This window comes from Calliopsis andreniformis, chromosome 3 (assembly GCF_051401765.1).
Source record: "Calliopsis andreniformis isolate RMS-2024a chromosome 3, iyCalAndr_principal, whole genome shotgun sequence".
NCBI lineage: Eukaryota > Metazoa > Arthropoda > Insecta > Hymenoptera > Andrenidae > Calliopsis > Calliopsis andreniformis.
In genome coordinates, this window is record NC_135064.1 from 2,618,810 (window position 1) to 2,633,831 (window position 15,022).

General features: G+C 40.3%; 1 protein-coding gene across 2 annotated transcripts in view; it reads left to right on the forward strand.

The window, feature by feature from the left end:
• Positions 1 to 15,022, forward strand: part of LOC143177082 (uncharacterized) — a 55,702-nt gene that overhangs the window by 38,037 nt on the left and 2,643 nt on the right. For both annotated transcript variants that reach the window (XM_076374858.1, XM_076374859.1), the window contains exons 2-4: positions 1,290 to 1,433; positions 10,725 to 11,026; positions 13,134 to 13,390. In XM_076374858.1, the coding sequence (XP_076230973.1) occupies positions 1,290 to 1,433; positions 10,725 to 11,026; positions 13,134 to 13,390 (703 nt within the window). The remainder of the gene's footprint in view (positions 1 to 1,289; positions 1,434 to 10,724; positions 11,027 to 13,133; positions 13,391 to 15,022) is intronic.

Genomic DNA, 15,022 nt, shown 5'->3' on the forward strand with positions numbered 1-15,022 from the left:
TAAAGCAACGACCGCCGAGATGGTGTACGGTGAACCGATCCGTCTACCTGGCGAATTATTAGAGAACCCGCGAACGACCGACACTGGCTGCGAAACGTTCGTTGCCCAGCTTCGCGATCACTTACGAAAGTTGCGACCTTCTCCCGGTTCACGCCACGGAGACAAACGAACATTCATTTTCAAGAATTTGACGACGACGTCACACGTATTCGTGCGGCACGGCGCACTTAAAGGCGCCTTGCAACCGTCCTATGACGGACCTTACGAGGTGATCGAACGGCACCCGAAACACTTTAACATTCGCGTTAAAGAGCGAACGATCCCGGTGTCGCTGGATCGCTTAAAACCGGCGTACCTGCTGCGGGACGAGGAGCTGGCCGAGCCCAGCAGACCCTCACCGCAGGAGGCCCCTGCGACAGTCAATGTGCCCGAGCGCACAACGAGATCGGGAAGACGCGTACAATTCCCTGACCGCTACGTCGCATTGTAAATAGTAGTTTAAGCGAAATCAAGAGCGAACCGTAGTTTAAGAGCATAATAGTTTATAAGCTGTATATAGCATAATACGCATATTAATCTTTTGTACATAGTAATTTTTAAGTGCGACCGCACCCCTAATTTCACCAAGGGGGGTGATGTGGCGACCCATGCACGCGCATGGCGTCACATTTTCGGAATTCGGCGACATATCAATCGCTGCCTTTCACGCCCGGGCAGAACGGTAATTAGATTAAGATTGTATATATTTCGCGGCGCCGTTCTGCCCCAGCGCGATAAGTCGCCGCCTAACTGTCGGGTAGTCCTCGAGTGTTAGAAAGAGAGGATACGCGGCAGGGGCTATGGAAAATCAAAAAGGTTCGAGGAGTCGGTTCCAGAACGCCAGCGAGTAAAGACGCGCATCAATAAAATCCTCGATCGACAAAAACCTATATGTGTGAAAGCGACTTCATTTACACCTCCTTTCCCACAAATACAAAAGAGTAACTTCTACTCAATTTTATTTCATAACTAATGTACAAAAGGCATATCTATCTCCACAATTAGATACTTTGAACCATTGCTTATCAAAATATAGTGATCGATACACTAAAATAGAAGTATCAGATTTTAGGGTTTTTTCCACATTGGTCCCACTGTGTGGCGTACCAACTGAGTCGGCACCTTCTTCCACGCCCTCCAGTGACCATGCCGAACGTGGTCACAAACTTAACTGCAATTTGCGGAGAGTTAATTGTTACTCAACAGTACCTCTTAGCCTTCAAAATTAATTTTATTTTCTTTTATTTCAGGATGGTTTTCTGTGATATCTGACACAAATTCAACGGGTGGTGCGCGAGTCTACAAAAAAGTGGACTCCCTAGTACGAGCAGGAGTGTCCGCGTTTCTTTTGGCTGTGCCTCTAAGGGCGTACATTTTAACGCATTCGAAAATGGGTATGTAGCAATATCAAGAAATCAGGAATTTGAAATTATACGTACAAAATAAATGTTATTGTTTAACCTTTTCACAGTGAAATAAAATCACTGGTGATATGAATGCTTCGAGCTACAGGTACTAATGCTTTAAGTCGCTCGTCATTTGTCTCGCAATTTATTGATTTACAAAGTGAGGAGGAACTAAACAAAAATCTGGTTAATTTCCTTGAAAACGTTCAAGGTACCACTGATTTTGGTAGTTTCTAACATCGCTATTGCGAATGAAAGGGAAATAATATTCTTGAAGGGATTTGAATGTGATCCATTGTGAGGAATAGAGCCATCCCTGTGCCTATTAAGAATTTTAGTTACATGTTTGTTCGTTACATATTTTGCTAGTGACGGATATACAGGGTGTCCCAGCGAGCACTATACAGTACGTTATTTCCTAAAGTATTAGAGATAAAAAAAAATTGTTTATATAGGATTGCATGGTTCGTAGAGGCCAATATATTAGCGAAAGCAAATTTTTTGTAACATTATTATTTAATGAGATACGATGGTCAAGTTTGGTTTTTTAAATGGAACTATATATTTTTTTATAGATCAGTTGATAGTGTGTTTCAAGACGAATCCAGTGACATCTAATTTATATATCTTTTTTAATTACTTTTAATTACTTTTTTTAATTAATTTTTAATTAATTTAATTAGCATCGATAATGACAGAAAGACTAAACACATGGATAGAGAAGAAAGAAATACTCTCAGAGAGCCAAGCGGGATTTAGAGCAGGAGGAGCGATGAAGGACGACTGTTTTGTATCCAATACGATCATAAATAAAAAGTTAAAAAGAAAAAAGGGAAAATTCTACGCAGCGCTCATTGACTTTAGAGCAGCTTTTAATAGTATAAACAGAGAAAAATTGTTTAAGAAGTTGGGGAAAGTGGAACTCAAGGACAGAATGATGACAATGATAAGGGTGATATACGGAAAGACTAGAAACAGTGTAATAATGAACGAGAACATTTCATAGCGCACAACAAAGAAGGCCTGAAAGAGGTGCTGTACTGGCTCGAAAAATACACTGCAAAAAAGATCTGGAAGTGAACGCAGGAGAAACAAAAATTATGGTATTCAAAAAAGGAGGTAGGAGAACAAAAGATGAAAAGTAGAACCTTAAAGATAAAAAGTTGGAAGTAGTGAGCAGATACAAATATTTTGGGTGCTGGTTCACAACAAAAAATTCATTGAAGAAACATGTTATAAGACAGGCGGAAAAAGTCCAAAAGGCAGTCAACGCTGCGTGAGGGATACTGAATAGAGCGAGAACAAGAAATCTAAATAAAAGAATATGTCTCCTAGATATGCTAGTGAGATCAGCACTATTGTAACTAAATTCATGAAAATGGTACTGAGACTTGACAGAAACACGCCTGCCTACGTTTGGAGAACAGAATTGGGAAGACAGAAAGTAGCAACACAAACTAGGAAAAGCAAGCATATACCTGATAGATATAATGAAAATGAGACGACAGATAGCCCAAAATATGCCTGAAAGAGGAAATAAGGAACACTGAGAATCCGACTGTTTGGAGTAAAGCTCTGTAGAAAGCACTGCTGAAAGTTAGGGATGGAACGTTATTGAGAGTATTAGAAGAGGGCAAGAATAGTGAGAAAATAGTGGATCTACTAGAGTGGGATCTAAAAATAAAAATAGACCAAAGTATACAGGAAGACTGGAGCAGGATTGAAAAGTCGAGTTACTGCGGAAAATACAAGGGCAGGAAGACAGAAGCTGGCCAAGAAAGATACTGGAGAGAAACAAGAGTGAGTGGTTGGACAATATAAAGAGCAATGGGCAAGGCTCCGGTGTGGAAACATCGGTAGTAAATGATATGAAGGCAATGAGGACAAGGAATACAAAGTATGTAGGCTATGTGAGATAGCAGAGAAAAGAGTTTACCATATCTGGAAGTGTAAAGATATGAATGTAAAGTAGAATGACAGGATGAATAAATGGGTAAATAATTTAAGGAAAAAAGGCAACTTAGGATATAAAATAGAGAAAATGCTACAAAGGAAGCTTTAAAATTTGAAAGGCGAGCAATGAATAAGAAAAAGAATGATAAAAGTAAATAATAGGGGTAAGAAGACAAAGACCATGAAATTAGAATAGCAAAATAACATATAAAAGGTACCAAAGAAGTAAATTAAGGAAGAAAGTATTATTAACAAACATAGTATTAATATAAAAAGAAAGACCGAGTGTAAAGATAAACAAATAAATAATAGTTCCTAGTATTGTATAGAAAAGACAAGGTAGGTAGGAGTAAAAAAATTGGAATGAAAGGATGAACTAATGTAGTAATAAATAGAGTAGTAATAGATAGAGTAACTGGATAGGCAAAAATAGTTTAGAAGTGAACAAAACCGGACCGAGACCAAAGAATACGAGTGAGAATAAGATAGAAAATAAATGTAAGCTAAGAAATAAGTTAGTTAGTTGACTAAGCATGAGTATCAAGAACAAGTATTTGTATATTTCTAAAAGTTTTAGTAAAAACATGGAAAATGAATAAAATAAATTAAAAAATATATTGTTGCGGCGGCGGGCTGCTGGCGGTCGGCCAACCGTTGCTCGAGGAACACCACGAGGCATTTACACTTTATACACGTTTTACTTATAAATTTGTACAGCTTCTCGTCCGACACTTTTGCGTACATCTAATTCGTGAGCGTTTGCGGTCTCGACTGACAGCTTGACAGCTGTCACCGCAATCGATCCCTTTCGATCATCGACCGTCTTCTTCTCGCGAGCACCAGCTGGCTGTGGCCTGTGGCTGTGTACCGGGTGCTCGCAACATTACTCCCCTCCTTCAAGAGCGGGCGTCCCGACGGCTTCAAGTCAGTCCTCTGGAACGGTCGGCACTCGGAAACTCCTGCCTGGAAAAAGAGGTATACAAGACTAATACCTGCGTAGCCTTTCCAGACAGATGCCACCTTGGCATTCGCCCTTTGTCCCAAGGAAAACCACGCAAAAACCTTGCGCAAGGTGGTGGTTCTCTGGGACCTAGTCCTGTTTCCACGGGAGTTTTCTTCTTTGATTCCTCACCCCTCCTCTTGCTTCTTGCGACTTGCGTCCTTCTCTCTTGACGTCTTCTTGGGTCCTGTCCCCTACGGTCTCTCCCGACAAAGTAACCCCGCCGGACGCACCTCCTTGTTTCCCACCGAGGAATCATCATTCCTCGTATGGCAAGGGGATCTCTATATAGATCCATAAGTGCGCCACAGATCTAGGGACCGGCCCCGGAGGCCCGCCTTCCCGGAAAAGCAAGACCTCTCCGGTGTGGAGAAGCAGACCCGCGTACGGTTAAGTCCCCCACCCGCTGTCACCCGGCCCGCACTACGGATCCCAGGCGGCACACGATGGTAGCCGTTGTGCCCCTGGACGGCGGAGTAGTACGAAGGGTAGAGAAGGGGAACTCACCCTAGTCTTCTTCGATGGCGCATCTTCTTCTTGGGTGACGACGGTCCGATGGTTCGTGAACTCCCGTTGTTCCTCGGTTATCTCCAGGTCCCTCCTTCGACCTCGTTGGTACTGTTGTTAATCTCGCTTCTTCGGCGGTGACCTTGGACGTGCGCATGGCCGGAGAAAGCTATCCTTTTCTCGGGATCCGTCTTCACTCCCATCTCCGTCACAACGTGCCCCAAATACTTCACCTCCTTTGTAAAGAATGAACACTTCTTCGGTGACATCAGGAGCTTCGCTTTTCGTAATCGGGAGAACACCAGCCGTAGGTTATCTAGCTCTTCTTCGAAGCTTCTTCCGTGTACGATGACGTCGTCGAGGTAGACCAGACAGATCCGCCAATTCAGCCCCTGTAGCACGTTCTCCATCAACCGCTCGAACGTAGTCGGCGCGTTGCACAAACCAAAGGGCATGACTTTGAACTGCTATAGCCCTGCGCCAACACAAAAAGCCGTCTTCTCGTGGTCTCTTTTATCTACCAGGATCTGCCAATATCCGCTTTGCAGATCCAAGATGGAGAACCAGATTGAATCGACTAGGACGTCCAACGTGTTCTCGATCCTGGACAGGGGATAGGAGTCCTTCTTAGTCACATCGTTCAGCCGGCGGTAGTCCACGCAGAATCTCGTGGACACGACCTTTTTTTTCACGAGGACGATTGGTGACGACCATGGGCTCAGCGACTCTTCTATTACGCCTTGAGCTTTCATCTTCTTAGTCTCCTCGACGCCTGTTTAATCGGGGCATGGTCGTCGGTGTCAATGCGGTGTTTGACAATTCCGCACCTGCCCATATCATCTGAATCGCTAGCGAACACGTCCTGATATTCGTTCAGCATTTTTACGAATTGCAGTCGCTGACTCCTAGACAGCTCCGTGCAGAATCGCTCGTATAGCCCTGCCAAGTGTTTTGGTACCGCTTGGTCCGGCGCGTCGTCGTCTTTCCTTCTTGTGTCTTCTTCTCTTCCTCGTACCTCCTCTTCTGCCATTCTTCTTAACGGTACCAACTGATTACCGGGCAAGCGAACCAGATTCCGCAGAAGGTCAATTTGGCAGCGATATTTCCGCAGGAAGATCATCCCGAGGATGCACGGTTCCAACATCTCGACGACGTAGAATTCTTCTTCGGTAACGAACTCCTGGATCTGTAGCTTCAGGAGTTTCGTACCAAGCACTGGCATTTCTTCTTCCACGCTGGAGCGAATCTTCAATGGGGCTTTTCGTAGGCCACCTGGCGGACACAAGTCCTTATTTAATAAATTTACCGGTGAGCCCGTGTCGAGGATCATTTCACAGTCGACGTTCCGGATTCGCCCATGGACCGCCGCGTCTTCTGTCCAATGCTGAACTGCATCGTCTTCCATCCCACGCTGTTCCTATGTCCTCTTCGCTCGTCGGATACGAGCCTCGTGGTCTTCTATCCCACGTTGTTCTTGAATCCTCTTCGCTTGTCGAATACGAGCCTCGTGGTCCCTCGTCGGCGGGGGCAGAAACGCTGAGGACCAACGCTCCCCCGCTATGTAGTCCTCTTCGCATTTCCCTGCAACTTCCTTTTCTTCCCCGGACTGCTGCCGTCAGGGAGCAGCCGCTCTCGCCGCAGGTCCAGCACCCTCTGCCTCGCCCAGAGAGTGGGGGCATCCTCCTCTTGCGCCTGGTCAAACTAGGTCCTCGGAATTCGGAACATACAGAATTAGTTGATTGCTCTTCTCGCCGCGTCGGGGCACGCGATAGCACCTCCACAGCCTCCACCTCGCTTTTCGTCGCTGCGTAGCGCCGAAATGAATTGAGAGGCGGCCAGCTTGTCTTGCACCTCAGTAGGACAATCTGCAAAAGCAGCCCTGGTCAATCTCTCCACCTTGGCCGCCAGCGACGAAATCGACTCTCTCCCTCGCTGCCGGCAGTTTTGAAACAAAACGTAATTAAGATTCGCTAAATTTCTAGCTCCAAAACGGAGCTCCAGGGCCGAAATAAGGGAAGGGTAATTTAATAACTGGGCAGCAGAGGAAGACGTCAAGATGCCCCTTGCCGTCCCGTCCAACGAAACGATCAAAGCTGTAGCCTTGGCTGCTTTGTCCCAACCATTTGCCCACGCCACTGCCTCGAACTGAATGAGGTACTCTTCTCACGACGTTCTTCCGTCATACCTCACCGGCTTGACCGCGTATCGTAAGCTCAGGGGACCCGGAGCGACCGAAGGAGGCGCAACTACATCGCTACTATTTACATTATTTCCAACGGCCCCCGATCCGACCGATCCGAATCCCGCGCTCACGCACCAGATATCGCGCTATTTACACCCGCAGGCGTACACATCACCTGCATTCGCCGTTCTAGGGCCTCGATGTGAGCACGCATAGCGGCTGCGGTTTCCTCCTAGACGGCCCGATTAGCGACTAGCAGGGCCTCGACGCGAGCTTGTAACGAAGCCGCGGTCTCCTCCTGCATAGCCCGATCGGCGCTCCGCTGCTCCTCAATCAATCTCCGTTGTTCCTCCAGTTGGTACACCAGAGACTCGTTCAACTCTCTGTAAAACATACGGTGAGGATCGGCGGAAGCGGGATCCATCCCGGGTTGGATCCTACTTCTGACACCAATGTTGCGGTGGCGGGCCGCCGGCGGTCGGCCCACCGTCGCTCGAGGAACACCACGAGGCATTTACACTTTATACACGTTTTATTTACAAATTTGTACAGCTTCTCGTCCGACACTTTTGCGTACATCTAATTCGTGAGCGTTTGCGGTCTCGACTGACAGCTTGACAGCTGTCACCGCAATCGTTCCCTTTCGATCATCGACTGTTAAGGGGGTACGATCAGATATGTCAGGGTGGCGACATTACCGACAAAACTAGGCAAAAACAGGGGTTCACGGCCTGACACTTTTCGTCCTTATATGAGATGATTTTAAGCTGGGAATGGGTTCATTCGAAAGAAAAAAGTTCAATGCAGCGCAGTCAACTCGCGATTTAACGAAATTCTACTGATATTTAGTAATACGAGTGTTATAAAGTAGAGCAAAAATCTACCATTGACAGCTATAGAAATTTATGCATTTTTATGTAATTTAGAGAGTGTTTTGAACGAAATTGCGAGTTGACTGCGCTGCGTTGTACTTTTTTCTATCGAATGAACCCTTTCCCAGTTCAAAATGTTCTCATATAAGGACGAAAAGTGTCAGGCCGTAAAACCATACCACAGTATTGCTTTTGGCTGGGTTATCGATAAAACAGAGCAAAAAATATGACAAATTTAGTTGGCCTTTTGCGAACCAGGCGGCGCCTAATTTGAAAGGCTGCCGATCTAGAATCGGAATCTGTGATACCCAAATTGGCGATGCGTAACAAAAATGTAATTTTTTATGATTTTCATCCTTTGACCGGGGTCGTGACAGCAGCTACAGAGGCGGGAGAGACGGGCACCAAAATATCAAGTTTTATTTTTAAATAAAAAATTTTAAGACATGTAATGTTTAGTTATTTCAAACTAAATGTATTGTGAAATTATCGTTGTGATAGATCGTATCGATGTGGGCGAACAATGAATAATATGAATGTAGTGGCATTTAGAATGTGACACGTGTAAAAGTTATACACATACAAATAACATGTGTCGTTTGCTAAATACCACTATATTCACACGATTCAGTGCTGTATTGAATCACTGAAAATATCTCAGCAATCGGAAACATCGCGCGTGGCTCGTGCCGCTTGCAAGGATTTGAACAGTTGAATATGGCGTTTCAAGAGTGAGAGAGTAAGACTCATATTCGCACTCTCTCTACTTTCCGCAAATGTCCGAAGTCGGTCGCGAAGCGTCGAGTTCACGTACACATAACTCGTATAGTGGTGTGTGCAGTAGAGGGGAAAATTTTCTAAGCTACCTCCCGAAATCGAAATCATAGAAAGGCTCCATCTTGCGTTCATCAGGCAGCCACGTGTCTGTGGGTAATACTATTTCTGTAACGAAAACTGTAATAGCAGATACCGACCTGGCAATCTCGAAAAGTCACGTGACTACCGTACCCCCTTAAGGATTGTTAAGGATTTATATTTAATTTTCGTTCCAGTCTGTATCTCTAACCTAAATCATTCACTGACTGTACGATCAAAATTTACTTTTCTAGCCTTGATATTGCCTGACCATTTTTTCTGAAAAACTAATCTTTTTCTTAGCAATCGATCTTACAATGAACGGGTCATAAATTGAATATATCAGTACCTCTAGTTACTTCTATTAATAATCTAAGACTGAAAATCACGGGTTTACTTTTGCTTCCACACCATATGTACAGCGATGGCTAACTCAAAACTCAAACGATTCTGCCTGCATCGACAATCTCTATCTCTCTCCCTCTTATTCAATGGCTCTCAGATAAGAAAGAAATAGAGAGTGTCGGTGCGGCTAGATTCATCTGAGCTGTGCGTAGTGCTCACTGGATGTGGTCTGTGACAAATATTCAAGTTAATAATCATAGTTACTTATTTTGCTGTAACATGTCACATGAATTATTTTTATCTTATGTTATTATTCTGTCACGCACATTTAAAAAGTTACTGACATGTTACATCTATGTTACGGAACATTTACGTTTTGTCGTAACATGTCACGAGAGTTATGTTATTTTTACTTCAAACTTCTTTAACAAAAGTTACATAACTTGTGACTTCTGTGTCATGTAACATTGATTTTTAATGTTTACTAGGTACGCATGTACATTTTCGAATCTCGAACTTACGGACAATTCAGTTAACTACTCTTAGAAGAACAAATCATGAAGAAAATAATCAGTATCTGTAAACCATAAATGTTAAAAATTTGACTGCTATATAGACACGAGTACTTATGATTGTAGTTCTCATTGCTTTAATTGTTATTTAAAAAAGTAACTTGAAGAGGTATCCGATAATTTTGTCGAAGGACATCATCCAAAGGACATTTCGTGGAAAAGACAGTTCATCGAATTCATATTTGGTCGTTTGGATTTAAGTTCAGATTCAGGTTCAAGTTCAAGTTCAGGTTTCGGTTTAGATTTAGGTTTAAGATTAGGTTTAAATTGAGGTCTAGATCTAGATCTAAATCGAAATCTAATTGTAAGATCATTTGTTTGTCTAAATATGGGTTAGACCTGAGTTGGGCCTGGGTTAGATCTTTAAATGTTCTTTCGACAAAGTATCTTTTGATCAAGTTTCGTAGAGCTGAAGAAATATAATCTAAGATGTGCATAAATAATATGAAAAGGCTGTAACTTTATTTAAATTAACTTTCTAAGAATTGTAGAACATTAGATGACAATTTTGAATCTAAGTTTCTTTAATCAAATCGTATTTAATTTAATTTGCCCGATTTCTGTGTAAATAATTCTAATATATAATATCACTTAAAATTGCTTCAATATTACAGGTTTTTAAGTTTTAAAGACAGTAAAATTTATTAGTATGATTATTGAAACATTTAACCCTCCGTGGGCACACTTGATCTTCGCACTTTTCGTAGGCACTCTGGGCTCATTTTGTCCGCTACTATTTTTTTACTATTTTAAACTTTCAAAAAATCTGGAAAAATTCTGAGATATTTATTGAAGTCCCTATTTTAATGTACTATTACTACTTGAGTCAAATATTTACAGGATTAATTAAGAAAAATAAAAATTCGGAAAAAATGTATAAAAAAGTCAAAACTCACTGCAGACAAAATGGATCCAGTATGCCCACGAAGAGTTAAGTACTTAACTCAGATGTAGTAAACAATTTTTAAACATACTACAATTATGTTTTTACAGAAAATGGTAATTTACGAGCTCATTACACGAAGACCACCATTAGAGCTGGAGACATTCTACGATTAATAGCGGTTTTCCAAGACACGAAGAAGTGCAATACAGTCTCATTTGGGATTTCCAGCAATTCTTTCGAAAAGGACCAATACGCACAATGCCTGGATCCTCATGGTCGCGAAGTATTTGCGCCTTTATCAGCGAGAGGCGAATTTTATGCAGTTCATCAGAACGGAAGTATCGATACCGGAAATAACGCAATTCTGTACAAAGTTCACCATCTTGCAAAAAGACAATTACCTCTTAGAGTAAGTATTTTTTTATAACAGAGTATTAGTCTAATTTTTATTTAATTTTTAATTACTTCAGTTTACGAAAAAACTACAAGTTTATGTTCGCACCTTCATCGCACATTCAGTGTTCATACAACTAATTATACGTGACAATTTATTAATTCATTGTCAGCAAGTCAAACTTAAATTTTGAACCTAACTGTAATTTAACATTCCTATATTATACAATCCATATTTCATGCCAATGTCTCGCATACTTTTGAAAATTTATACAGCAAATGGGTAAGCATGACTATATCCTAATTTTTTCAAATTTTTCAGTTCGTGTCTGCTAGTGTAAACTCCTATTTGTTTGAAACAATTGCAAAAAAGTGCTTAATAAAAACTTTTTCTAAATTGAAGTAATATACTCTTATGTTTGCACTATATGTAAGTATCTGAAAGCTCATTCTCATGAGTTTGCTATTTCAGGAGTTTCGCTTTCTTTTAAAAAACTTGTATAATACTTTAACTATAAAATCAACAATTTACAACTATTCTTTCGCATAAAATTCTATATTGTTAAAAAGTGGAATATATCTAAATTTCAACTTTTGAAATGGTAACCCAAAAAATATTCAATTTATGTATCGGGGAATAACCCACTAACCTGATGTGATGATAAAACTTGGTAAAGTCGTAGAGTACCTGAAATGCATATAATATATAATACGTATGTTGTGCTATTAGTTCTTATCCATGTTAAAGAGATGAAAACCCGCCAAAGTTGATAATGGAAAATATATTTGGTTTAATATTTTGAAAACTATTGGTTGTAAAACGTAAACGGAAGTTTTAACTAATTTTTGACAATTTTAACTGTGCAAACAGTTTTGTTTAAAAAATAAAGCGAAAAATGGCATATTCTTGATTATATTTCGGATAAAATGTTAATTAGTTTTTTCATAAATTTGCATATGAATACTATAGTTTAGACTACAGTCTAGAACATAAAATATTAATATTTTAGAATTTTGAATTTTTGTGTTTCGTGTAAAATGGTATTGCATGATAGTAGGACTAAATATGATCGATATAATTATGTTTTTATTGTAAAGCGTGAGACAGAACCAAAATGCAAATTATCCCGGAATCGATTATTGCAGTACGTAATAACAATTTATATAGTATTTTATATTGCCGTCGATTATTTGTACAATAAATAATAAAAGCCTCTACTGTAATATAATAATAATTACATAGGTACTGTATTCGCAGAAGTATGTACGAATAATTTCACCTAGTGAACATTGCAATTAGCTTAAAAACAAAAAACGTTTAATTCTTGTAGAAACAGAGTGTAAATGTAGTATTGAAGGGTTTTATAATGGTTTAATAAGACAATAGGTACAGAAAGAAACAAAGACATTGTCACTAAAATTCGCTTCAATCACCAAAATCGATATAACGCCATTGCTATACGTATCGTTTTACGAACAACGCAAGTACTACACATATTGCGGTATGCTTGCACTTTTTGGACGCGTTTCGCCGTCGCGTCAAATTGCATTGCATCCCTCGCTCGCGAGACTTTTCGTTCGCAAACTTTTTTGATCCCCCCATATTCTTCTTTAATTATTTTTGTTTTTTATACGAAATAAATCTTATTTGTTTAATTTTACACTGCAAATTAACATTATCTTATAATTAAAATTATTTAAGATATTGGTTTTTAGAGATTCAATATTCGGGGAAAGACATTCAACATAAAACGTTCAAGAACTTTTATATTTTTAAAAAGTATTTACACAGATTGATTTGTTCAAAAATACACAATTACCGAATTTCAGCATTTTTTTACAACCAATAGATTCCAAAATATTCAACCAAATTCTTTTTTACCTCTCATCTTAAGAAAGCCCTTTTATCTTTTCAACATTATTAGAAGCCAATAAGAAAACATACGTGGCACATATTTCGGATACTCTACTTTGCCAAATTTCTTCAGAATTGAAAATTATCACTTCCAGTAGTTCCTTTGTAAATAACCTAAAATAGACAAACTCTTACTCGTAAAATTTAAAATATCTGATTTTTCGAAATTATTAAAAATAATAATTGCATAAAAACTTACGTTTCTCAGGTTCGTTTGATAGCCGGTCCACTTCCTATACCTCTGCCTAGAGAATTCGGTGGATTGATGCAACTCGAAAGTTCAACACGAGGACCAATCGTATTGGGATGCATAGTACCGGAAAAGCCTGTGCACAGTCTTGAAATGCTCGAGCTTGTAGTGACCGGAAATGGTGCTCCTAGAGTAACAAGAGCGCGATTAGGTTATCCATCGGAAACTAGATTGCTAGCGTCGCCAAAAATGCAACGATTACTCTCTATTTGCAGGTAAAGCATTTTCTTCTTTTGCGTTTTTTTTTTTTTTAAATGAGTTCGTCTATTATTTCTCTACTGTATTCAATATTTTACTTTATTATTATTTATACAAGGTTGTACCAAGTATACGTTTCAATAGTTTAAAGGGTGGTAGGATATTCCCAATTTGATCACAAATGTCCTATAACATAGTGTCCAGTCTGCCTTCGTTTTGCAATAATAATGCTTTAAAGTTAACCTGTCTATATGGTAAACTAATAGTTCGAGGATTTTACAATTTTGCAGATACATTGAGAAAGAGCAATAAAAGAGGGAAGTCTTAATACATTTTGTTGTATATCTTACGGTTTAATTTTTATAAACCTTTAAATATCGAAAATGTTTGTGGAAAAGAACGTACTGTGTTTCGCTGACTAGATGATCCCCGGGACGAGACAGGGACAAAGGGATCTCTCAGTCTACATTGTGTGTGGCCGCCATAGTAAATCGTATGCAAGAGCTCAAAGTATATCTAATAAATATCGTACGTTGCAACCAGTGTCTTCCATTACTTCCATACGGAAGTACCATTTAGTTCTACATGCCACCTTAGTGTTTTCGTATTTCATTTAGAACTTTAAGTTTTTCTGTCCCTGACATATTGATCACTAATAAAATTGTTACTTTTTTTTTGTTATCCTTGCCTCCGTGACATTTCTCGTTCTTAATTCTAATGGTCCTGTTGAGAAGTCATTTATAGAACAACACAGTTTCATTCGCATTAAATACGGTATTACATAATATTCTAACAACCCTAACAAATCTAGTTTTAGTACTTTCGCCGTACAATTTTCGGAAAATACTTAATACTATGAGAGCTTTCCTTAAAATTTGTTAGTTATCTATTGCTAAATTCGCAACTCCAGCTTCTTTTGACATAATTGCACTGTTTAACGTGTTACCCTCATAAAGGTAATTATATCTATCCTATGAATTTAGGCTCAGTGCCTCATTTTCACTTGAGAAATCAGGAATTGGCGATCTTGGGGTTACCCAAACTGATCCGCCGGTATCAGTCTAAATGATGAACGTACGTAATAGTATAATTTTAGCACGAAGGAACACGGCATCCTTGCATGTCTTTGCGTAGGCTTGATTGACAATGAGGCCGAGGTTATTACCAAACTCAGGGGAGCAAGAGCGCAGGATAAGGAACCCGGTTCTGCGTACCTCCTCCAGGCTAGTCGAGGTGACACAACGTTACGGGTTTTTGAGCACTCCCCGATCTGCCCGCAAATGAGTTTAGACTTTTGACTTTGCTAGTAATGGTAACTTAATTAATGAATAAACAATCTGACAACATTGCTTGAAATACACATCTAGCGTTGCGTCTCTTTCTAGCCGAGTACCGGCCGCATGGCATGTCTCGGGGATCTTCTTTCGAAATACAGACAATATGTGCTGCGACGTACAAGTCGTATCATTAACATCGAATCGGTAACTGTGACTAGTAATTCACCACGCAATACATTGATCGAGCATATCTCGATCTTCATCATGTTCGTATAGGCCGGCAGGGGCGGTGGATTTTATTCGTAGCTTTTAGCATAACTGAAAGCTTCGATCAAAATGGGGCCTCAGGTCTTCTGTATACAACTGATATCC